This window comes from Plodia interpunctella, chromosome 4 (assembly GCF_027563975.2).
Source record: "Plodia interpunctella isolate USDA-ARS_2022_Savannah chromosome 4, ilPloInte3.2, whole genome shotgun sequence".
Taxonomy (NCBI): domain Eukaryota; kingdom Metazoa; phylum Arthropoda; class Insecta; order Lepidoptera; family Pyralidae; genus Plodia; species Plodia interpunctella.
In genome coordinates, this window is record NC_071297.1 from 5,723,726 (window position 1) to 5,750,205 (window position 26,480).

A 26,480-nucleotide genomic window follows, 5' to 3' on the forward strand; every position below is an offset into this window, starting at 1 on the left:
GATTATAACTGCACATTTATCCCACCAGAGTACAGCACTGTATGTTAGTTACACAAAAGCTTTGCCGCCTTTTGCTATGTCAATTAAAACGTTTATTTCTGAGTACTTTATTAATCCTTTTATTCGTTTGTGAAAATATACAACAATGTAGCATAATCTGGTGCCAAAATATTGCGAAAAATCATTTTCCATAAGATAAAAAAACTTCGAAAACTATGGAATACGCCTCACGCTGTAAAATTTTCGAGCCAGTAAACGGTCGAAAAAAAGTTCGGAACACTTCACATGTGAAGACTTATTAAAACATGGACTTCATACAGGTAAGATTTTCAGTCAAAATTAGTTTATGACCATAACTGACCAAATAATGCAGAACATAACCTAAAATAGTATTATTATTTTCAGGATAATCCACTAAATCTAAACCTTTTTTCTTTAAACTCGCACCACGATTGCGTAGAAGTTATTTTTGGTCATAAATCTGCAACAATATTGAAAATTGGCTTTTTGCCCCCATTGGCAACCTTAGTTGTACCAGTAGCGCCATCTGCGCTGAGCTATGCGTAATTGCCTTATTCCATGGCACTCCGTTATTCGATTTGGGTCAAACTCATGGATTTATAATATATGGTGAGTTGGTCAAGCTTTTTTTTATTCCGTTCGTTCATTGTTAGTCAGGTCGGTCGGTCAAAGGAATACTTCTAGTTCTCTCAATATTTCTCTTGCACAACTGGCTGCATTGCAATAAATGTCCAAATTTTTCTCTACTTTCAATAACTGGTATATTTTATGTACGACCCCATTTTTGATCATAACATCGCCGCTATTCTCCTTTGCCAATTCTAGCAAGTTAGCCATGTCTATGGTCCGTCTGTATCATAGATAAAGAAATATATGGTCTGTATAATATACCTATCTGTCACTTTGTTTTGACAGCGAAAGCGGTCAAAATGGTTTGTATTTATTTCTATAATAAATCTTAAAATATCTTTGAAATCACCTGTTAATTATTGATTCATTATTTTATTCGATAATCATTTTATTTCAGTCGGCCCACAAGACTTTTATTATCAAGCGGAAGCTGGCTAAAAAACTAAAACAGAACCGACCTATTCCTCAATGGGTTCGAATGCGCACGGGGAATACAATCCGGTAAGCATTGTTATTTTTATGCATGCATTTACTCTTATCTTTATTATATAAAGTGTATAAATATATTTTATATAAATTGTCTACAAAGTTTAGTAAGTATACCTACCTAACCTCTTTACCGTTCTATTGGGTTCGCCTAATCAGTGTTATATATATTATTGTGCAAGCAAATACCGTGGAGGCTCTGGTCTTGTAGAAATTTCAACATAAAATGTATCATGTATGTTACCAAATGAGATAGAAGATTTCCATACAACTTCCTGGCCCAATCTGCCTAATCTCAAAATGGCAGAATGGGCCAGACATGTGATGAGGGGGGAAGACGTGCATTTTGTCTCATATATTCTCAAGTATTTCTAATATGCACAATTCTTATATGATATTTGGCCTGAACAACTTGTACAGTCAGCAATGTGGGAAGTGCCAATAGTGCCTTCATTTTGAATAAAACATTGATAAAATGTGGCGTTCCAAGTGTTTACGTACCTACCACTAGGGTGGTATTGAGTTATGGTTGTATTTTGATAGTTAAATAGGTGGCTGAACATGTGGATTAAAAAAAGAATTAACTTTAAACACATTTATTGAAAAAAAATAATTCAAAGGTCACACAAAAATCTAATTGTTGAAGTTTTCACTGTAATATCTAGAGTTGCAGTTACCTACTAAACATACAATTGCAATTTTCTCATGTTTTGTACATGAATTAGAGACATTTATTTTATAAAAATGTAACCATTTCTTTTTTTATACCTATATTATATAAGTATCTGACTATATTTTTGACCAAGTGAACCCTTGTCCAAGAGCACTCAATGTTTATCATCTATGTACTTGACAGAAACCTTGAGAATACTTAAAGAAAAGAAAGTATTTACTCCATTATATGGCAATGTAAGACACCTCATTGAAAACTCATTGTTATTTCCATTTTATAGTTTTTTTGTTTTAATTAGGATAAAAAATACTAAATTTATGACAGCATGACTTACCTTTTTTGTTTTACATTTCAGGTACAATGCTAAGAGGCGTCACTGGAGAAGGACAAAGCTCAAGCTGTAAGCTTGATATTGTAATCATAAGTGTCTAATAAATTTCCTCTCGAAAAGTTTTAGTATTATTATTTTATTTTAGTAATTTCCCTGATTTGATGAAACATTCTCACTAAACTGGATTATTTTTCGTTTTACGTGGAACCATCGTCCTCAAATGTATAACATTTATTTTAAATCTAGGATTCCCTTCATAAGGAAAAACTAACCATTACAAAAAAATAACACTGTATGAATCGCGAACTCATAGATTACCTACTATCGTGAATACAGTACGCGTGCAAACAACTTTCGGGAATAAAGGTTGGTAGGTTAGGTACCCTAATGTGTTAGTCCAAGATATCGGCTACCTCAATACCAAATGTCATAAAAATTGGCTCAGTCGTGAAAAAGTAACAAGTTTGCTAAATCCATGCATACAACAAATTTTTGCCTTTTTAATATGGGATGGGATCATTCAATTTGTTACAATGACAAAAAAATGCAGAAATCCGTTTTCTATTTTTCATAGATGACTCAAAGCAATCACAATATTTATTTTTCGTAAAATGCATTTTGAAACATCGTCACCCTATTGCTTTGAGTTCCAACAGTACAGTCTCAAAAACAGTGAGAAAAGGGCGCTGTCTTCTCTTGACTGTCAACAATGAGTGTTTACCAATATAGCAATGAGAAAAAAGGTATTTCATTCATGTAAAGTTGATTTATTTACTCTTAAATAATAAATACATACGTAAACCATATCACTTGGGCTGCCCTGGGCACATGATTCATACTAATCTAGATCACTGTAAAGACTTATTTTATCACAAATGCTAATACTGAACTGCACTGAGATATCATTTAATCCCACTGGAATATAAAGCTACTATGTCAGGTATCTTTCTTTTCACTGTTGGATATTTCTTTCTGCCTCGATGCTGCTGATTGTGCTAATAGGTCTTCTAATAACAAATCGTTGTCTATCAATTCCACACTTCCCGTCGGCTGGAAAACAAAGGTAGATTAGTACCTATTTACATTTTTTGCATGAATTAGTAGGATGTAAGTAGGTTGTTAACAGTCTTTTTCGAGTGTAACATGATATTGCACTTAAACCCAAGTACTATAATAAAAACTGATTAAGTGAGTCGGACTTGCACACAGAGAAGTCAGCAAAATTTGCTTTTATACAAATAAAATTCAACTTGACACGAACTGTAAAAATATAACATAACCTATATACAAATCACACACTTTACCTTGGACCAAAATTACACTAGGTGATGTTGAAAAATCCTTGACACTTAAGAACTATATACGAACAAGGAAGGCAGACGAGATTCCAGAAATTCAACATGTAAAAAGAGCCAACTAACTAAATCCAGAAATTAGACAAAGAGAAGGAACATAACTAACGATAGTTCTTTAGTACTGGATAATTGCAATAGGTAAGTATAAGATTATTCAACGTCGTTATAGTAAACGGATAAATACTCCAACAAAGAGGACAATCGCAAACTTTTTTTACAGAAATCAGAATAACACCAAAGTTGGGCGAAACCCAAACCACGAGACGATTACAAATTTTCTAAAGATTCCGAAGCAATAATTCGACCTTTTTGCAGTAAAGTAATACTTTTAGAAAGTAATAAATCAAATCGACATGCCTTTTCACTGCTTCTTTGTGTGCAATAGTCTCTGGAACATAAAAATATGGTTTAGTTTAAAGCGGACCAACTTATTTGTCACATAAGTTACACAAGAGAGATATATTATGATGTAAAAGAACGATTATAAAAGAACGAAGTCAAAGAGACAATAGGACCGTAATGTTAAGACGAGAAATATTGAAAAATCTATTTTCTGAAGACAGCCAAACAGATGCAGAAACATATATAGACTAAGAACCTACTATGGTTATGAACCTAACTGTTAACTACGTAACATTTGAAAAAAGCTATTTAATAGGAATATTACATTCCTATTATAATTTTATTAAAAATATATACAAGCCGAAACAGCTTATACATATAAATATGATTACGGTTATGAAACACTGCCTCTCTCACACTTCAAACTGGAACACAACAATGCAAGTATTCTTGTTTGGCGGCAGAAATAGACCCAAGAAGACCTTACCAAGGTCTATCTCTCCAAAAATTGTTTTCGAAATTATTTTATAACCTAGTTAATATTCATGCGAGACAGCTTTACACATTTTTAGCCATTTTACGCACTGCTTGAGCACTGGCCTTCCCGGCCCGCCCCGGCTTCGCTCGGGTAAGAACATCCCACTATCTATTGGTGAAAACCGCATGAAAATCTGTGGGCAGTAGATTTTGAGTTAATCACGAACAGACAGACAGACGCGGCAGAGGACTTTGTTTTATCTGTAAGGATGTGAGACGTAACAAACGATTAAAAAAACTATATTGACCTGTTGCGCGCTGACGGAGCGCGCGGCCATGAGCTTCTGCAGGTACTTCTCGTGGCGGTCCTGCTCGCGCTTGCAGCGCAGCCGCTCGAACTCGTCCGCGTCGGGGTCTTCGCTGCCGTCCACTTCGTCCACTGTCACGACACTCACGTGAGTTATACGCATGACAGTTTATTTACTTTCTCGCCCATTGTCACTTCATTTTGTCACATTAGTGTGGCACAACAGTAGCTTGAGACATAGTATGTAAATTTACGGTAGTGGTGTATACTATTACACCGGATAGATGCATATTCTAAGCTATTATTTCTTTAATGAACGAGCATGAAGGCCAGGCAAAATCTATGGGACGGATATCCATGAAATTTGGTAAGTACATTACTAGAATAAAACCTTTTTCGAAAATTTATTGGTATCAAATAGAAGCAGTGTGTAGACATTCTTCTTATTATTGTGTTATCGCTAACACTAGTGTCGGGTTTTATTCAAATCGCCTAAAGGCATCTGACATCACTTTTACGACAACCTACCTCCTCAAACAATTCTGTAATTGTATGATTCTTCAAAGAGGCATCAAATCAAAATTTTGTCTTATTTTACTTACTTCTTTAGCTAAATACCTATAACACAAGGGTACACAATATGTAGGTATCCTATGAAAGTATGAGATGATGTCGACGATACTAACAGAGAGTGTTGCTGCCGGCGGCGCTGAGTTCTGCGCCGACGTCGCTGTCGAGGCGCGCGCGGGCGCCGGCCAGACTGGGCGACGAGCCCGCGCTCAGCGACGCGGCCGCGGGGCTGCCGTCGTCCGCGCGGCTCCAGTTCGTCGGCGCCGACGACGACAGCCGCGTATCTGACAGTTTTTTATTTATCAATCTAATATGTCAGTTGTCGGATCTAGTTGATGGTAATAGTAAACACTAAACATACATTTTTAATGTATGACAGCAAGATGGGATTAGTTTTTTTCGTATTTCTTCTCAGCAACGGTCGTTTCGGAAAGCCAGTAATTTGTATAAAATAATGCTCTATAATTTACAATTTATTTACAATATATATTTTTTCAAAATAAATCAACGAAGATATATAGATCTCTTGGAAATGACTTTTATTTTTAGTAACAGAGCTTTGTTACTCAATAAAAAGTTATTTCAAGGAATTTTGTATCTAATTAACGTGCTCATTCAATAATCCAACTATGTACATAAGGAATAATACGATATGCCGCAGATTATACGATCATTGTTTACTATGCGACAAAAATAAATAATAAAATAGAGATCAATCTTCAATATAAAATCATTTAGGTACCTAACCTAACCATAATAGCAAAAGGTCGACACAACAAATGATAACGTGTTCTTGCTGAAATAAATTATTTACTTCATTTAACACTTTCTTGCACAACTACAGATGTACAAAAGATTGACATTTACTTTACTACGAGACCAACAACATAAAGTGCATCTAATAAATGTATGTATTTCATAAATAAAATGCAGTTTTCATAAATAAAATATATACAAAATAACTTACTGGAATGATTAGAATTTCTGGACGGTACATTCACAGGTTCGCTGGGATTGACATGATTTTGGTTGAATAAACTCATTGCGGTCGGCCTGAAACGGATAAAATCATTCAATAATAACTTAAATTTAGGTCAAGTATCAAATATACATAAAATAAAGACTCCGAGATAGGTTTTCAAGTAAATACACACTCTCCCATATTTTGACCGCTCCATATTTTCTCCATATTACCTTAATTATGTTTATAAGGAAAGTAAGTATAAAATAGATTTTGACGATTTCACATTTTTAACTATATTCCTCCTGAATCATGTAATATTTGGGGCACATTTGTCATCGAAGTTGCTATAAATATAAGCTCAGCCGCATCATTTATTGACTATTAGAGTTTAATGACGAAAATTCATAAATGTCTTTAAGCTTAAATTAATAATTTAAACAATTATAATCAGTCTGAAGTAGGAAGTGAATGATTTTGTCCTAATCTATTACAAATCAATTGAATTTTAACAATTTCAACACAAAAAAGGCGTGTAAAGATTCTTGCAGGGCCGCGCGATGACCACTTCTCATCAGATGGGCGTGTTTGCACAGTCAGTAACATAGAATTTCTGTATTCCGGCCAATCCCGTACCTGTTCTCAGGGCGCTGCCTCATGCTGGTGATGGTGGCTTGCTCGTCCACCTCCTCGATAACTTCGTTAGCTATCTTCATGCTGCCGCTCGTCGCCGTCGGCTTATTCAGCGCTGGATTGCTGGATGACACTGTAAAGCGCGACACTGAAAAAGATATATTGGCTCGCCTATCATAATTCTGTCTCTCTATCTCATTTTGGCGTTGTCACATTCGGGGCTGTGACGCCGTGTACACAGGGGTCAGCTTCAAAATAAACTAAAAAAATTAAAATATCGGCTGCAATTTTGAAACTGCCGAATATTTTAAACCCTCCGGGAATGCTTTTGTTCGATATCAGCTGTCGAAGGTTTTGTGTCGTTCGTGAATGTCATCGCCTCGTATGACATCCACGGGAGGATATAGAGTGGATAATTATTATTTACACTAATATAATTTCAGTTGAAATAAATAACTTTGATGATGTTGGCCTATCTGAACGTATGAAACCTAAACTATAAGATAGGACAGGTCGAGATTTCCATGTATGTAACATAGTAAATATAGCTTTTACACTAGTCCGAGTAATAATTAGGTCTCTAGGGAAACCTTGCGATTCGGTCGAAATAATATGTACCTTCACAAAAAATCTTTTCAATAACGGTGCAAATTATCCTCAGTATATTTGTTAGTAGACTATAAAGAAATCAAATTCGTGCAACGATGCGCAACGAATGCGGCAGTAAACTCATCATTCATTTAGAATTGCTCAGTAGCAATTAAAATGTGTTAATTGTATCTATTTACTTACTCTTGACTAATTATATTTGCGAAACTCAAATGGAAATTTTGTAAACTATGTAAGTTTGAAATTTTTGATGTACCGAATTCAAAAATATATTTAAATAATGACAGGCCAGTTTCATTGACTCCTGGATGTAAGTCTGTGATGCAACCAAGTGATATTCCTGATAATATATAGTATATACACTATGTACAATATACACACAATTTCTCCGTATCGCTATCTTTTTTGAAGAAGACAAACGAAAATATTATTGTATTTCCCGATTTCTTCACAGCCGCTGAGAGTGGGAGCCCAGGGTCCGCTTTCCTACATCATTATTATGCTCGCCTATCCATCGTTCGTTCAATCGTCTCACCCCCATCCGGTTGCGATGCGACCTGGCCGGCAGCTTGCCGCTGCTCCTCCTTGGAGAACAGCCGCTTGAGCATGGACGTGACCGACGCGACCCGGGACATCGGCGTCTGCTGCAGTGACGTCATGGAGTTAGTCGACCCCATCGAGTTCCTGTCCTCTTTCTTCCCACGCTTACTACCACGGGACACAATAAAGTGGATGCCAGACTGTGCATCGTCGTTCATTTGGAGTTGCTGTGAATATATTAAAAATAATATTAACTAATAAGGTACGTGAAAATATATCAGACACAAAGGTAACATCTGGGCACTTAAACTGAGGCTCGAGTTATTTTTTATTCTACCAAGCAGGCAATTAATTAGGAATGCGGCCACGAGATAATATTGGTGGCAACACTTTTGTTATGTTATTAAATAGAAGTAAAACATCGACATTATACTATATTAAGGGCCTTATTCACCACTTGCTAACAAGGCGGCCATTTGTTGTAGGTACTAATAAAAATATGTACTCAATAAAGCTGTCATTTTCGTAGAGTTTATCTATCTGTTCACCTGACACAGAATTCGATTTTGAACTCGATAACTATTTGTTGACGTTATTGTCTATAACGTATAAGACAAATAGTTATAGAGTCGGTTCAGGATAAACCTATTTTTATTTTAATTTAACAACTGGTGCAACAGGCCTTATTTGTAACAAAACAGAAGAAATAATAAACATTTTCTTAAAATTAGTATTGCTCATATTTACAGCTTTACATTTAAAGGTTAAAATCAAGTAGAACAATAAACAGTGCGAGGCAAGATTGGCAGATAAACAACACGTGAGAAAAACATGTGGTTATTGTATCTTTGTACAGGAGATATCGCACACACACACACACACATAACTTGCTAATAAGAAGACCATTTACGAAAATTGACGTTCAAAATATCAAGTATAGAAGGCCGTTTAATAAGTAACACGCAGGAACAGCACGACGAACCTTCAGTAGGCTGTCAATAGAAAACAATTAACACACATTTTCGAATGTCAACTGTCGTCGTCATTTGTTATGATTTTCTATAGTGTTAATTGAACTGTCACTTTTTGTTAGAATGCTTAAAAATTAATTCAAGGAAGCTTGGCTTTTTTGTTATTTAGCTGTTAAACAATCAACCATATCAATTTATTATGTTATAGGTACATATATAAATTAATTACTTAGATAAATACCTAAATGTCACATTTAATTATTATGTCATGGCTTCTTACATACTTTTAATTATCAAAATAATTGATTACTACGTTTCTAACTAATATTACGTTGGCTAAGGTTAGTTTTAATCCTATAAAACTAATTTGTTAACAGGGCTGCCATGTAATCCTATCTTTATAAGGAAAATAAACAAGGACAAAGAACAAATAAAATCTGTAATAACCACAATTCCATTACATTTCCTGTGATTCATAAATAAATAGTTAACGGATAAATAGCAAATTGATATTGCAGGTGTATTATGACCAGATTTAGTGTCTGGTTATTTCTGTATTTATCGACTGATTAAATTGGTTTTAAAAAAGTTTAAATCAGAAAGCATTAAATAAACATTGGGTATCACCAAAGTAGATACCGTCACCTATATTTGAGATGGCACATGACCTGGCAACCCTTAACACCGACACACTGCTAAGCTCCATGTAGTCCGAGCGTGCAGCATGCTCAAAATAGGACGTATCTAACCTCGGGCGGGGCGAACTTGTAACTCACGGTGTTTGAGGGCACCATCTCGTCGATCTTGACGGAGGAGGGCGCCACCGTCACCATGCTGCGCTGGCGCACGGGCACGGCCACGCGCGCCGTCGAGGGCTCCGGGTGCTCTTCTCTCTGGTTCTCCGTGGCTATGGTGTACGGCAGCTCGGTGGGGAACACCTCGTCCCAATACTGGTCCTTGATCAGCTCCGGATGTTCGTGGTGCATTTCGTCCACGATCATGTACGATACCTATCGATAACACCATGTTAATTTGCTGACATCAAACATGTTGTGGGACAAACATAACGAAACGACACATGCAGAGTCAGAACAAGGTTATGTACCGTTTAAACATAAACGTTTATTGAATACGTCAATGGTTAAAATTACATTTAAAATGGTTTGTGCTTGCTATGAATCATACAGAGCAATACATGTCAATAGCAGGTTACACAAAACTGTACTACTCACTTGTAAGTCTCTATCAATCAACCAGTTCACTTCGAAGTCGTCGTCATCTTCACCGAAGGGGTTTATTAGGGACTCCGCCACTTTCAACCAACCCATGTAGAAGAAGAATTCTAAGGTGCTAAATATCGGAAAATAGAGATCTATATTACTGATGTATACAGTTTCACTGTGAGACTGCCGCTTGTTATCGATCCACTGGCTTCCCAACGCTGATGTAATAAAATATGAGTAAACAGCTATGGTAACTACCTGAAACAGAACAGACATATTAATTCAAAACATTTGAAATTAGACCTTCATAGTAAAGCAAGTTATTACGTCAAATTTCAAATTAATAAATATTTTTACTATCTTTTTAGAACGATCACATCATGGCATTTGATTACTGTATAGTATAGTATGTAAACCAACTAAAATAATATGTAATACACATACTTCTTTAGAAAAAAATATATGATGATAAAATTATTAGGTTCAAACTGTTGAGATATAAACCTTATCACACACAGCATAAATTAAAAGTAAATTAGCCATTGATAAACACAGAGCATTATTTTGCACGTGATGAAAAAGAACAATGAGTTCGATATGTTTTGTTTCCGCAAAGGAATGTGATAAGACAACTCATAAAAACTAAGTTATTATAACTTTATTGTAACAAAATACATCATCAAATTTAAGATGTTATGCATATTACAATGCTACATATATATTTTTTCCGGTTAAAATGTATAACGATAAGAGATGTATAATAAGCTATGACGTCTATAAATTAAAATCTTAATATGTGATCAAGCCACCTTTTTAATATTATGTAACTTGTTATTCTTTCCTACAAATATATTTTTTATTATAAAATGAAAGATAAGATAATTTTAATATAATTTATATATTAAAATTATCTTACATTTAGATATGAAGCAGTCTACACTATTACTAGCTATAATCCGTTAAATAATAGCACCAAACTCTTACTGACTTATCTAACACTTGCGGCCCGTCCCGGTTTCGCTTGGGTAAAACCATAATATAATACCCTTAAACCTTTCTCGGAAATCACACAACCTATTGGTGAAAACCGCATAAAAAACGTGCAGCAGTTTTTGAATTTATCGCGAACAGACATACAGACGCCATAGAGGACTTTTGCTTTATAATATGAAAGGATAAATTAGTTTAATGGCCCGAGACGTCTCAATGAAATACGTACCTGAGTATATACAAGGGGCACACTAATAGTGTCGTAACTGAGGAGCAGGCCCGCCTGCCCCCGGAATTTGTTGAGTTCGTCTATTATTGTTTTGACGGCGAAGTCGTCTCGTATCCGCCCTTCCTTCCGGGCTCGCGTTACTATGCTTGTCGCCCACACTATAGGTAACCTAAAATCACAAAATGTAAGACAATAATCAGAATCTAAGAATACTGAAAGTATTGTTGCTTCCTAGTAACCCTAGTGCCCTACTTTGTAACAAACATCGACTTTGGTTCAGTATTTTTTGAGTGTAGATGGCGATTAGATCATTCATTTACTCATGAATTTACAAATAACTGCTGCATCAATAAAACTACGTGCTTTTATTTCACGGTCGTAAATGATGTTATGATGCCATCACCAAGTAAAATTTTAGTGTTATTTTATCGACTATTAGAAGAACTTAGCAATAACCATAATCTATACCTATTAATCCTCGGTACGGAAATCATTATCAACAGTAAGTCAAATAATGGTTGTTGTGTTACTCTCACTTTTACTGCATGTTTACTGTTAGGCGCTAAATAAACGAACAGGACATATATTACAAAACATCCTTACCAATGTTTCGATGGCTTTGGAAATTTGTTATTGAGGTTTTCCATGATTGTCTTTTCATTTTCGAGAAGGAGTCCAGCTTCGACGAAGTTGCTGTTCGTAGGGAACCTTTTCTTCACGCGGGGGGAGATCATGGTAAGCACCATCGTGAGACAGAGACACACGTAGCGGACAATCGTGCGTCTCATCAGCCGCCCCCGCTCGTCCTGCCGGCTCAAGTGTAACATCATTTACTATGTCCTGTTTCCCCGCCATGTACCTAATTAACTGCATTTTAGTATCCATAGTCACAGTACAGTCGGGGGTAAATAAAACTAGTTTACTAGTTACTAACATATAGTGGGGTATATGGTATATATACACATAGTAGGTCATGTTTATCTGCTCTCGAATGTATACAGTGAAAAGTCGAACATTGCGGCCAATTGAAGAATATTGCTTAGTTTATCTTGTGTCAACGCATAACTCACATAAAAAGCAAATTATGTAGGCACACACTGCTACATTAGGCCACTGTCCATCTAGCTACATAAAGTTTTAGAAGATCTGACGAAGATATACCTAACAGTTCGAGGAATTAGGAATAGCTATAGTTAGGAATAGGTACTATTACGTATACGATACGAATGAGTTGGAAGGTCCAAATCCCAGACAAAATCCAATCGAAAATTCATATAGTTTGACTAATATGAATCATTTCCAAATTTAATTTCCATTCGCTACCATTACTCCAAAACATCGAAGGTCCTGGATACGTATCAAATTTCTGTGAAACAAAAATGGCAAAACCACTCTCTAAACATAATGACACTGATAAATTATAACATAAATGTAAAAATAAATTAATACTTGCATGCAACATGCACATTTATGTTTTTTATTTTGATCACTAACAACAATTATTTGTCATGCTTATTAACCAACAAAAGCCGCACATCTGGGACCAAGGACAACATTGCCTTCCGCCGACTAATAACGAGCTAAGATAAACTATCCTACTGCACGCTACAGTGAGGCCCACTCATATATTTTCCAATGATATTCCACATAATTAATAATTAATATGTGGGTAACGTCAGACTTATCATTTTGTAAACTAATCTATTATAATAAGATCGCAAAGGATGACATTCATGAAAATAATTTCGCTGTAAGTAGATATATTGTAGTTACTGTTCAAGTGATCAAAAGATAATGCCCATTTATGCAAAATTTTGCGATTTAATAAGGGTGTCAAAACATGAAGAAGGATCCTATCTACATTTAGAGAAAATTATCCGGAATCAGTATCCGGAATATAGAAGTTATATACCAAAAAAGCTAATTATATCTCAGTGCGCTAGCTTATTTTAAATTCCAAGGAATGAAGTTTATTTAATTGTAGTAAAACTGATTAGATTCGGGAATTCGCTGTATCAGAGATAGTTTCCGCATATTTTGTACATTAGCATGCGATATCAATGACTGACTGATAAATGTTAAACTCGTGGTGTAATTATAAATCTAGTTCAGAGTGGTAAAATGCCTACAGATGTAGAGGAAATAAGTAGGTGGCACATAATCACTGGCGGCAAGCACACATCAAGGCAAGCCTTTATTCAGCCTTGACATTGCAAACAATTGTTATTGTTTCGATACATATATCTAAATGTAGGTTTAGCAATTTAGTTTTTACCATTTTCCATTATAATAAACACAAAAATATGTTCCTTGTCTAAATATGTAATGACAATAAAGTACCACGTAGTCTAACATATTCACAAAGCTTGATGCTTCAGACATCAGATAAATTACTAACAAATGTTGATGAAATCATATATGTAAGAATATGCACTCTAGTTGATTGCCAACAGTGTGCGAAGCAGAGAAATAAATTTCATGATCAGCGAATAGGAAAATAATACATGTAAAGTTAATTATACCCAAAAGCACGAAAATAATAAGAAATTGCTCCTAATGCACTAGTTCGTTGCGTGCAAGGAATATTTGCGATTTCTTGTATAATAATCGCCAGTGCATGAGCTATCGCGTCGCCAATGTATTTGTATGTCATCGCTTTATCTCGCATCACATGATTAATGTTCCCATCAGATAGAATCCATCGCTTCGTTTATCGTTTGTTTTACAGCGGCAAAGTTATGGATTCATTAATTTATGACTCAATCAATTCAACAATCGCCAAGTTATTGTCGCGCTGATAAGTTTTTCGGGCGGGGATTTTATAATTTTAACTAGATCTTTTTTGTCGTCAGTCGTCTTTTTTGGCAAATGTTCTTGTTGTCAAATCAGAGAACACAGTATTCACCTAAGAACATGAGATATTCACATTCATATATAAACGTTAGCCAAAATCTATGCGAAAGATTTTATTAAAATCCAAGAAATGTTAAAATCAAAAACATAACTTCATAAGATGCGCCATCTGTGACAGGCGTTGGACAAAAATAAACTAGGTCTAAGTGAGTATAACTGACATGACTAATAAACCCAATATCCAAAATAATACAATAAGAATACCAGCGACCGGCTCTAGTTACATTCGTCTTGAAAATAATCTCAATGAATCGAAATTACACTAAAAAACTTCGTCCATAAATTAATTGAATTGTACCGGTGATTTAACTATGGAGTAATTCAAAAATTGTTAGTCTAATAAAATTGTAATACCTGTCCGTGAATGGTGGCAGAGACGAAGACGGCGATGGAGTCCGGCCATGGAATGGTGGTGTACTGGTTCCACCAGCGGTTCATTACCACGGTCACGTAGAACCCCAGCACGAACGACAGCGGGATCACATTGCCGTGGAAGCTGCAGTAATTCACCACACCTTCGAACGTTCTGGAAGAGGATTAAATTTTCTCATTAAAAATGTTTTGTAAAATCATCGGAAAGAAATAAAAATTTATTTGCAAAAAACATGAGTATTATAAATTGGTGTTCATCATCATCATAATCACAATCATGTCATGTCTGCCCACATAATGGTGTCTAATCACATCACATATTATATTATTAATACGGTACATACAAATTTAGCAATAGATAATTTAAAACAATCCATTGCTAATCTTGTTGACAGAAACCCGTTGTCAGAAATAATTTCTTTTCAATATTATCTGCCCAAAATTACCTCAAAGTTGTTTCAGACTTACGAAATAATAACCTTTAGGCATATGTCAACACTGTTACGTAAGTCTTCAAAATATCTAGAGCTTACCCATTGATGATAATTCCTTCACGCTTTACGTTTATGAAACGGTTTGAATAGGAAATACCTACTTGTCTCTTATTTATAAGGAGATAAGAGAGACTTGTATTTTACGGTACGGTCGGTACGGTATATTTTGAGACGGGAAGAAAACCATATTACTAAAAGGTCGCTAAAAGATATCAGAAATAGCGAAAAACCCAAAAGGTGCATGGATTGCAAAGAAAAGTACTGATAGACAGAGTTCAATGGAAGGAGCACAAGCATAGCATGCGTGGGGAAAAAAGTCAAGAAGAGATAGGTACATGTATTTTAAATTAATTTTACGTACCTTTTTGCTTCTTCATCTAGTAACAGGCGGTAAGTTAAATTTAGGAAATAATATATCAGTAGGAACACAAGGAGATCCAGCCACACCAACTTGTAAATGCTGCCCCGCCATCTGCAACAAACATAAAACTGCTTTGATCAATGGTGTCCACTAATCATTATTTACGTAGTGTCGAATTCGCATACTCTTGGATTATGTTCTTGTTGAAGTAAGTGTCAGCATACTAATTTGCTTAGATACAGTCGTTAGTCATAGCCATGCACGATGGCTGGTTTTACCTTATTTGTGTGTGATGATTACGTCATTATTTGATTACGCGATAGGAACCAAATCAACAATACAGATTGCAGAATTCGATTTAATTTTTTTATTAATGTAAAATCAAAACCCATTTTTTTAAGAACGCGTAGATGAAATATATATTATTTCAGTGATCATGATTAATATGTGGTTTGAATTTAGGGTGTATGTCTCTACGTACCTATACATATACAACAATGAAGTTTGAAATTGTCACATTTTTCACATGTAAATAACGTTTCAGGAGTACAATGACCTGGAGGTCAAAGACGTCAATGAATAGCAAATTCGCTGTTTTTCAATATGACTTCACGAAATAACAAGCTTTTATCGTATCGCGTACTATTTTCCTTGCGAAACACGTGGATTTTCATTATGTCAAAATTAGGTTATTCCCAAAAAATTTCAGCCAAAAAACAGACTTTCTGCCTCGAAGTATCATAGATCCTCACCTCTTTTTTCACGGCCACTATTCTACAGATGAGATTATATTTGAAATAAGTCTCATCCTTGTTTGTACTCATTTTTTCATGTGTGTGTGTAAGAAATAAACTAACCTAAAAAAATATTTTTTAAAATATAATGTCTAAGACTGTAGAAATATGCTTTAGGGTGGTTCGCAGAGCGTTTCGACCGCTGCGGTCGAGCTGTCATTACAATTTTTCAAATTTTTACGAAGACAAGAATGAATTTTATTAAGTATATACATAAGTGTTACATCATGAAGTTTTGGTTTTGATTATGTAAAAATATTAATTATCCATATCTTCCATCTCTATCATAACAAAAACAGATAATGCAAGTTGGATGGGACGGTATAATTTTTATGCTTTGTTTAGACCTTGCTCTGCGAAGTTGGTTATAAATTACAGCTGCACTAGATTACGTGTTGCACGCTATAAGTAGTTGCTTCAACATAGGCGCTGATTGAACGTAGACATACGATTTATACTTGGTAGGAATGTATAGGTGTGTCTATGGAATTTTATCATGCTAATAATTTGTATTTCTCAAAGTGAAATTGGCGCTTGGTTGGTACTAGATCAGATCATTATGAATACACAAAAACCTAAAAAAAACACGATAGACAGGTCTACTCACAATAAAGTGTTTTCACAAATCATAGCTATAGATAGGTACCTTTTTAAAACTGCTCGAGTAGAGTAGAAGGTAATATAGGGTCGTAAAACTGTTCATTGTCGAATAACAATGTAACTAATACATTACGAATGTTAAATCGGAGTGTTGTTAATTAATAAGTGGAGGTATATTGTATAATATTATTAATAAGAAATTGGATTTATTTAATTGTAGAAAAAAAAAATTTCAACTAAAACTTAAAGAATGGTTCATTGATTTAGATTATGAGGCTACGGAGAGCATTTTGGAAATTATGTCTTAAAAAAATAATAATAATAATAAAATAAATAAATATATATAAGTAAAAGAACACTGTGTAACTTCACATTTGTAACATCGGAAGTAACAAGGGTACCTGGTGACCCAAGATACAGATTCCGGCCTAGTTTGAGTCTCCAGGACTCCCAACAAATTTTTGTATTTGTTTTCTCTTTTTTACTATTAATGTGTCATCTATTGTGTAACTTGTGGAGTTAAATAAAATATTTTTGAATTAAAATTTGAATAAGTATCTACAAAGCTTAATTCTCACTCAGTCGGTAGGCACCTATCTATTCGATTTTTGCTTCATTAGTTATCGATGACAAGCAGCCGAGCTGTTTCAGCGAAAACATTTATGACGACGAGAACGTCTTGTCCTCTCACGGTCGCCATTAAAAAAGAAACCAGTTATAAGTGCTATTTTTTCAAAATTCTATGTTGTTTGTAAAAATTGTCTTTAAAATAGATTATTCTAAATTTTGTGTAAAATACTTGTCACTACATAGTATAAAACAAAGTCGCTTTCCGCTGTCTGTTCCTGTGTATGCTTAGATCTTTAAAATTACACAACGTACTTTAATGCGGGTTTTTTTTTCATAGATAGTGTGATTACTGAGGAAGGTTTAAGTGTATATTTCATTATTGTATTACCCGAGCGAAGCCTGGACGGGCCGCTAGTTATTCATAAAATGACAAATGTAGCTTTAATTTTTTTAAACTTAATATGTAAAGACGACCATTCCTTTGTACAGATACGGTATTATTTTTTCTATTTCTACATTTGAGCAGACAAATGTATCTTTTCCGTCTGACCTTTTAATGAATATAAAGGCATAGTAAGTACCAATGTACCTACCTACGTAGCATCAATGTCAAAATGTATCTTAATAGTATGATACATACTACTACAGAGATAAGAATGATATCTCCACGTCTCAACATAAGACTAATAGCAATTTATAAAATCTTATCAAAACTTCAAAAACAGGGCCAGTAAATCATGTCATTCATGCATCGTGCAAGATAGGTAATAATCGGCAATACCGGCCATTAAATATTTTAATAGAACATTGTTCATCGAGAAAGTCACAGAACACACACGAATGTTCATGCATACACACGAATTGTGAATCGTACTTTTTTCGAGTGATACACATAGTGCTACGCAAGTGCTACCGACACCTGCCACGAACATAATAAATAGAATAAAATACCAAATCCAATACATAAAATAACTACAACAACATCCTTCAAATATTTTCATTAGTTCGTATTTTTTTTAAATAGAATAATATTTTTTGCCCGTTTGCACCTTATACTTTTTTTTTAAAGAATCATTGCTGTCAATATTGATATATTGGATCTGTTTCTTTCATGAATTTAATAAGTACCTACTAATAGTGAGTATTACTGCACATTTATCCCGCCAGAGAACAGCACTAAGTACACAAAAGCTTTGTCGCCTTTTGCTATGTCGACGTTAAAACGTTTATTTTAGAGTACTTTATTAATCCTTTCATTATGTAAGCATTCGTTTGTGAAAATATACAACAATGTAGCATAATCGGGTGCCGAAATATTGGGAAACATCGTTTTCCAAAAAATATAAAAAACGTCAAAAACTATGGGAAACCACAAACAAACCGGAAACCGAAAACGCTGCAAAATTTTTGAGCAAGTAAATCAAAAATATACTCGGAACACTTCACATTTGACGAGACGACTTATGAAAATATGGACTTCATACAGGTAAGGCAAATCAAAATCAAGTTTATCGGTTGACCAAATAATGCAAAACATAACCTAAAATGGTGTTATTATTTTCAGAACCAGTTAACCGACCTTCAGTTTCCTCAGTTTTCTTATGGTCTAAACCTATACCAGATTTTAATTCTACTATACAACTGTAAAAACCGCATCAAATTCTATCCAGTAGTTTTTGCGTGATGCGCAACATACAGACAGTCAAAAATTCTAAAAAAAAATTGTTTTGGCTTCTATTAGTCCCATAAAGACACACCATAATTATTTTTCTTTTTTTTAAATTGAGAAAGTAATTTCTTTTTAAACCAATAAGTAGCACCGATTGCTCTTTTTTGTGAAATGAAATTTCCATCGTTCCGACTTTCACAGGATGATGATCGACTATATCTTGGATGTTTGTTATCCAGATTTCGACAAAAGTGAAACCTTAGGCTACATAATTTAGTGACAGGAAGAGGATATGACGTCACATCGAACGGCGCGCCATACAATGACGTCACTGGCACGTCGCACGGCGACAGTGCATATAATAACAAGTACCTAGTTAGAAATGAAAGAAGTCTCTAATTTCAGCTTTTTTACATTTTATTCTAATATAAAATGAAAACAGACTAACAATGCGAGACTTTGGACCCAATTTAGAAACCAAAACACCATTTAATGATTCTAATTTAAAATTCCAAATTCTCACTAATTTCAACATATCTTTGTGTTCATATGTACGAGTAGGTTAGCCCTCGGTTAGCCAAATGTCTGCCTGTCAGGCAGAAAATGACATCACGTTATTTCAATCAAGTGCAAAATCTCATATTCTCCAACGTTCAAGAACTTTGAATTGAGCGTTGAACAGTGAGTCATATTTTTTGCGAAACGATTGGTTAACATTCGAAAAAAATGTTGAAGGCGTGAGTTACGATGCGTGAGAGATCTTAAAATTGTAGGGAATTCACACTTCGCCATGCGAATATAATCGCAGGATAATGAAATCAATAACAAGGTACAGCTTGATGTCTTTTCTTTTCTTTTTGTCTTTCTTTTTGTGGCCTCGCAGAGGAAAACATCGTTCATCTTTTTGTGGCTAAAATCATAAATCAGTATCGTACCTATGTAGTATTATATGTAACAGCAACAGCTATAAGAGGAATAAGGACACAGGGTCAATGATAGTAAATTGCATTACAATCATTACTGACTTTAGTTATTATTTAACTTGCAATGTAACTACGTATATTCCTATGTGCACCCGAATAGACATTATTCGGGTAGAATCTTGCAACTCAAGTTTAAAGCCAATTGAACCGAAATTTTGTATTATTTTGATAAGTATCACAGGATGGTGTTCCCAAAAACGGCTCTAGACATGGGGACGTCTCGACGGTTTTCTAACAAAAATAAAACCTTGTGTCAAAAATTACATTTTAGTAGAAAAAACTTATTACATTTACGTACACCTGCAATTGAAAAAAAAAAAATCAATGCGCTTGTGATCGATTTCAGTTTACATTCATAGGGTGCAACGAACCTAGATAAGTGGGCTTTGGGACTGGGGAAGTGCAGGGTGCACTGAATAATAGATATCCCTTGCCTGGCTACTACTTCGAACATTTCCAGTGGACACGTCGGAGACCTGCGACTTCCTACCAACTACTACGACGATAAGTTAACTTTAAAAATAAGTCACATTGTTCCATCATTCTTAATCTTGTCAATGGGATTGACATAGAATATAACGAGGATGAATTTAGCTGAAAAAACTTAGATTTTTATATAAATAATATGGATCGATCGAGAGAAGCTATTAGGGAATTCTATGGAAAATCCAAACTGTATCGATCTGGATGTCAGCCTAACTAGTATAGGTGGTTAGAGATGAAGATGTAAATCTTCTTTATTCTTAAATTCTTTTAATTTCCCAAAACGTTACCAAATAGGTGTTTCTCTAGCTTACTCATCCAAGCGTTATCCCGGTTTTTTCCTCAGCTACTAAGCCCTACTTTTTCTTCTATTTTTTGCAAGATCTTCGGCATCTTTAGTTTAGAATGTCAATCCTCTTTGACAATACATTGTGGGTTTCTAGTTCTGGCAGAAGGGACCCCTCCCTCCTGAGAACCGAACGAAAACGCCATGCGGCCAAACTTATTTCCTACGTAATCATTAATATCGGTGTTTATCTGTATGAAATCTCAACTTGTATCTTGTTGTTTAAATTTGAACCACTTCTTTATTTCAGATTGCAAGGCGATTAAAATCTTCCATTTATATTAGGTCGGGTGACAATTAATGCAATGGCATGGAGCTCTGGAACAATAATAGAACCAAGCAGCTACGCCTTACTTCAAGGATTCTAGTTTTAGATAAACAAAAAATGTTATAGAAAACAGCACATAAAGCAGATAAGTAAACTATAACTATACAGACAAAGCATCAGTACAGCAATTGCAATACATACCTATATGGGAGAAAGATGCGGGGTTTCATATATTACTTGTATTATTACTGTAAAAGATTTACTTTTAGGTATACTTTGTCCAAGGAACTCCCGGTGATGGCATAAAATCTCTATCTCACCTGGGCTCTATATCTTACTTCCCGTTGTTACAACCGTTGAGCCCAGGATAAATAGAAAGTTAATTGTGTGCACAGCTCCGGGAAAATATTACGGCGGAATTCTACTTACCTGCCGGATTTAGTACTAACAAGCCAGTCATACAAATGACGTCTTTCTTTGTGACACAAAATTAACCGTAAAAGCAGGTTTTGGTCATATGACATTTGTTACTTCCAATGAAACAATTGCACTAGATGCAAATAGCGGTGATACTGTGAAATATATAATGTGAGGTAGGTATATAAATAGGTACTGGTCTTCTGTAATTTAATTTTTGCGCCAAGCGTGAGGGAACGGGACAAACGCATCGTGTAGAGTGTTTGCGTTGGCGGCAAGGATTCAGTCTCGAGCTGGTTGGTATTGATCTGCTGGAGCGACGACCTTACGGCACGAACTTGGGCAGTGCATCAAGTTAAACTGCCATTTAGTTTGAAGCTATTACTCATTATTACTTTTATTATCAGACACACTCTACTAGCCAAGATAAGGACAAGGAAATCGAATCGCCATTTATCTGTAATCATCATCATCTGTTAGCTTTATCAGCTACCTTGTCCCATTAGCGGTGGGCTCAATTCTTATGTAGTGTACGATTTGTGATAGGAAAAGATATTATGTCATTGAATTTAAAAGATGAATTTATTACGTTTTCGTCTTTCTTCGGGTGCGATTAGATAACATGTTCAAATCCTTCTTGTTATTAGCTCGGCGAATCAGAGCTGATTTGCCTATAGCCACTGCAACAGCAAGCAGCCCAGTTGCACTAGCTTATTTGTATTGTATTATATGAGCTTATCTAGTTAGTAGTAGTTTTGTTTATCCGTCTCTCTGCTGTATACAGTAGGCTTGAGCGTGCAATTTTGGCCAACTCGTTGTACATCTATCGCATTATAAAAATGCCGCTATAAGTTCACATATCAAACACCTGACCGCCTTACAAGATCCAAGATACAAGGAGCATGTATCCTTGGGCTGCTTGTGGCGAGCTGTTGGGGAGTAGCGACCCCACGGAACTGAGGGCTCCCTTAGGAGGCCCCTGTTCCTCACCTCCGCCTTCTTTCCCCAAGGTCGGTGTGGTAACCGAGAAAAACCGAAAGGTAACAGGACCCCTACCTCTGGCTTATCTTCACTAGCCGGCCAGAGTGGAGTCGTGAGAGCTATATGCTCGAAGGAAGGAAGTGTAAAATGTCAAAACGCCGGGGGCGTCTGACTGGATCACCATAATTTCGCACCCCGCAGACTCACCTAGGTAGAGATACCTACACCCTTACACGCCCACGCCAATGTTCTCCCTTTCACCAATCGGGGTGACTGATTTGAGGGACCCATCCAGAGAGCGGCGAGTCACCACCTGCCGCTTAATAATCAGTAAGCAGTTTTCAGCCCGTTTTCAGTCCATCCAAAATTCATTCCATTGACCAATACTTCTACCATAACTCTGCAATATATATGGGTATATCATTTCATTCGTGGTATATTCGGGAGCGAGTTTTGGCGGGAGACTTCCACAACATCAAAGCTCCAAAGGGGCTCTACGTGTTGGAACTGTATCCCCACGCAAGCCTCTCAAAGGATCAGACTATGGGCCGTGAATTCTAAAGGAGAAACATAATAATAAATATTATAAAACAAAGTCCTTTGCCGCGTCTGTCTGTGTGTCTGTTCGCGATAAACTCAAAAACTACTGCACGGATTTTCATGCCCTTTTCACCAATAAACGGGCTGATATCAGAGTTGCCAGACCTCCGGATTTTTTACTCCAGAATTTTCTCCGATTTTTTGGATTTGCCAGCGTTGCCATAGTATTTTTTTGGGGCAAGCAGGATTTTGACACCAGCAAGATTGCTCTGCAAAAAATACTATGGCAACAGAAGCAATTAAAAAACACGACTTTACTTTTTTACAAAGGCTAGATTTAGCCTTTTAGGCTTTTATTATAAAATAGGTAATTTGAATTTTCAATAAAACTTAGTTCTTATGTTATTGAACATATTAAAAAACAACCATTTAATTATATTAATTTGCGCATTTTTTTCTTTTTGTCTCGCGTTTGACGAAGCGATGCTGCTTTTTTACTCATTAGGTTTCAAAATCCTGCTTGCCCCAAAAAATACTATGTCAGCGCTGGCTGATATCCCTTACAGCCCATAAGTAGTCAATATTTCAAGCCCCAAAGTATATTTAGGGTGTCGAATAATTACCGCAAGGATATTTTTTGTTGGGTGTCGGCATAAAAGTTCTAACTACTACGACCTACAGATAAGTGTTAATCATCAAGGTCGGTAGTACCGCTCAGTCCGCCAGTAAAATGAGCAAACACTGTGGCAGTTTCCGTTGACGAAACAAACATGAGGCTTTGGAAAATGTATTTACTAAATCCCAAACTTCATCGACACGCTCATTCGCCTACTTTATAAGGTTAAAATAGGTAATAGAAAAAAACATACCATCAACTCCTGTAGGAGTTTAATACCGTGATAGTATCATGCATTTGACAGTATCATGCAAGTTATTTTAGAACGACTGAAAACTATTCTTTAAAATCTTAGGATACTCTGGTTATCATAATATCATAATGGCATGCCTTAGATAAAGATCCATAAACTTAATTTAAAGCAGTACCATTCGTAAGTAGATAAGTTGTTCTGCATTTTCCTTGGGGGATATTTTTTTTTGCGTCGCCTCTTCTGAGGTCTTTATGGTCTTGACTTTCTCCTACCCAATACTTACTAATCTTACTTGTTATAGACGGACATTTCAATTTTATTTATTTGTATAAGGTCTATAATTTAAAAATTTATTTATAACTGCATTTTTTTAATTGAATAATATATACCTAAACACTTTTTTTAGAATTTTTGTCTGAAACAGCTTATCCGATTTTGATGGGATTTTCAGCGTAAAGTTAATAAAGTTAGCATAACTGAGGGTACTTATTGTTATCTCAGAAATTCCTTAGTGTGGGAAATAGGGCGTACTACGTTTGTATGAAATAGGGCGTAATAAGTTTGTATGAAAGTACGTCATCTTCAAAAAGGACATGAAATTTAATATTTGTATTTGTGGTTAGTAATAAATTATAATGGACTAATTGGATTATGGTAACTGAATCCCTATGAGGATGAAATAGGGGTTGCAAGTTTGTACGGAATTTGTAATTTTTGATCGATATTCGATATAAGAAATTTTAGATTTAAATCGCATCCCTTTAAGCATTTTAACCGATAACGGATCTGAACACGACGCGTACTGGCAAAACATGTTACACATTGCGAAAAACTGGATGGACATTTTGGCTGGAAGTGGTACGATGTCAATCGACCACGCGTGTTTGTCTAGGTGGTCAACTATACTAGTTAGTGTGGCCAAATCTTAAAATATAATTTAAGTACCTATGTTTGATTTTGTTGTAAATCCCATGTCAAAGATTTTGTATGATTGAGACATCCTACCTTACATTCAAACTTTTATTGTTAGCTTTGCACCAGGGCTGAAAAGCACCTCATTATTCTATGTTGTTTTCTACTCACATACCAAAGTTTGTATAAGTCAACCCAGTAAATTATGCCTGAAAGAGTCACAAATATGTTTATATATGCATGTCATCCTTTTCTCCACACTGCAAAGTACATGTATGCAAAATTTCAAAACTGGTTGAGTAAATACATTGTGAAGGGTTAACAAACTTACTTTCGCATTATTATATTACTTGGATTATACAGTTAATAATAACTTATGTATGAGCAGTTGTTGTGCATAATATTTATTTGTACTGTATATTTATAAAATATTTATGGGTCAGACTTTCAAGAGAAACAAGGATGTGCTCAGAACCGGATGTGTCATCAGTGAACCAAACCGATCATGAACTGATGTGTTAATTTTATTAGTTCATGTTTATTTTGTATTAGCAATTATAGCCTTATGAAATTGACTTTTTTTAATACAAATAAGTACATATATTATACTTTTTATCTCATCATATTCTATTGAATAACTATGTCATGTCAGGGCTGTAGGCAGACATCAAGGCATCAAATGGCAATATGCACATGTTTTTACAAATTACTTGTTCAGATTTTTAATTTTCATATGCTGTGTGAATTCATAATAGATAGATTAAAGATATTAACAATATCATTACATAGTAATAACAAAGTCCCTTCTGCTGTCTGTTCCTATATGTAGATCTTATAAAATACAGTATGAATTTTAATGGGGGTCACTACGGATTTTAATAGATAGAGTGATTTGAGAGGAATGTTTATTTGTTTACTAGCAGTTTACCCCTGACTTCATCACTAACATAACATGCATAATATTGCACCCCTGCGAAGCCGGGGTGGGTCGCTAGTAAAAAGTAAAATAAAACTCACCGATATAAAACTTTTAAGAATGTTCCAAACCCACGACACGTTGCTACTTCGCCGGTATAAGTTACTGTCATTTTGGATTCTTATAAACTACATTACTTAATAGTAATATAATTCAATTCACACAATTTTAATGTTAGTAAACATTTAAATGCATGGATCACACATACGATTACCCACAACACTTACTGATTAGACAAATGTGTATAAAATTCAAGTAAATATTAATGTAATATTGCAAAAACTAACCAAGTCACCGGTTTAAGCACGTAGTTTACAAAAATGCACCAATCAAAAACAAAACGATCGTACAAAAAATAGCGTGTAACATTAAAAAGCGTAACAATCCCGTAAAAGTTACTTAATTACTGACTTGACTGCTCAAGACGTTGACTGAAGTGCTGATAAAAATTGAAAAATTTACTGACATTGACTTGACATTGACATGAAAAAGAAATTAAAAGACCATAGCATGGCAATATTCGCAATAAAACATAGTAGGTACCTACTGCTCCTGTGCCCCACTGGTTGGTTCTTGTTGTAAAA

The 26,480-nt window shown here is 35.2% G+C and overlaps 2 protein-coding genes across 7 annotated transcripts; one reads left to right on the forward strand and one right to left on the reverse strand.

Moving 5' to 3' along the window:
- Positions 1 to 794: 794 nt before the first annotated feature.
- Positions 795 to 2,260, forward strand: RpL39 (Ribosomal protein L39). The gene is made up of 3 exons (XM_053744056.1): positions 795 to 953; positions 1,049 to 1,152; positions 2,166 to 2,260. Exons 1-3 carry the CDS (start codon positions 951 to 953, stop codon positions 2,212 to 2,214), a joined length of 156 nt encoding a protein of 51 aa, XP_053600031.1. The 5' UTR covers positions 795 to 950; the 3' UTR covers positions 2,215 to 2,260.
- Positions 2,261 to 2,887: 627 nt separating this feature from the next.
- LOC128669307 (bestrophin-4-like) lies at positions 2,888 to 26,310 on the reverse strand. Of its 6 annotated transcripts, none has more exons than XM_053744054.1 (13): positions 26,184 to 26,310; positions 15,489 to 15,599; positions 14,616 to 14,787; positions 11,952 to 12,154; positions 11,349 to 11,517; positions 10,139 to 10,387; positions 9,656 to 9,916; positions 7,931 to 8,162; positions 6,790 to 6,934; positions 6,160 to 6,245; positions 5,309 to 5,476; positions 4,624 to 4,754; positions 2,888 to 3,191 (listed from the first exon to the last, which is right to left on the reverse strand). In XM_053744054.1, the coding sequence occupies exons 3-13, from the start codon at positions 14,697 to 14,699 to the stop codon at positions 3,078 to 3,080; spliced, it is 1,842 nt and encodes a 613-aa protein (XP_053600029.1). In that variant the 5' UTR covers positions 14,700 to 14,787; positions 15,489 to 15,599; positions 26,184 to 26,310; the 3' UTR covers positions 2,888 to 3,077. The 6 variants fall into 6 exon arrangements, with proteins under 6 accessions (XP_053600029.1, XP_053600026.1, XP_053600025.1 ...); XM_053744051.2 differs by having other exon boundaries at positions 25,938 to 26,309; XM_053744050.2 differs by lacking the exon at positions 26,184 to 26,310 and adding an exon at positions 21,631 to 21,755 and having other exon boundaries at positions 6,790 to 6,919.
- Positions 26,311 to 26,480: the final 170 nt, after the last annotated feature.

Coding starts and splice junctions, on each gene's coding strand:
- RpL39 (XM_053744056.1), top strand. Junction 1,153..2,165: donor CGCACGGGGAATACAATCCG/GTAAGCATTGTT, acceptor TTTACATTTCAG/GTACAATGCTAAGAGGCGTC.
- LOC128669307 (XM_053744049.2), bottom strand. CDS start 21,725: ATGTCATATGACCAAAACCTGCTTTTACGGTTAATTTTGTGTCACAAA. Junction 6,935..7,930: donor CGCATCGCAACCGGATGGGG/GTGAGACGATTG, acceptor TATCTTTTTCAG/TGTCGCGCTTTACAGTGTCA. Junction 6,246..6,789: donor AGGCAGCGCCCTGAGAACAG/GTACGGGATTGG, acceptor TATCCGTTTCAG/GCCGACCGCAATGAGTTTAT.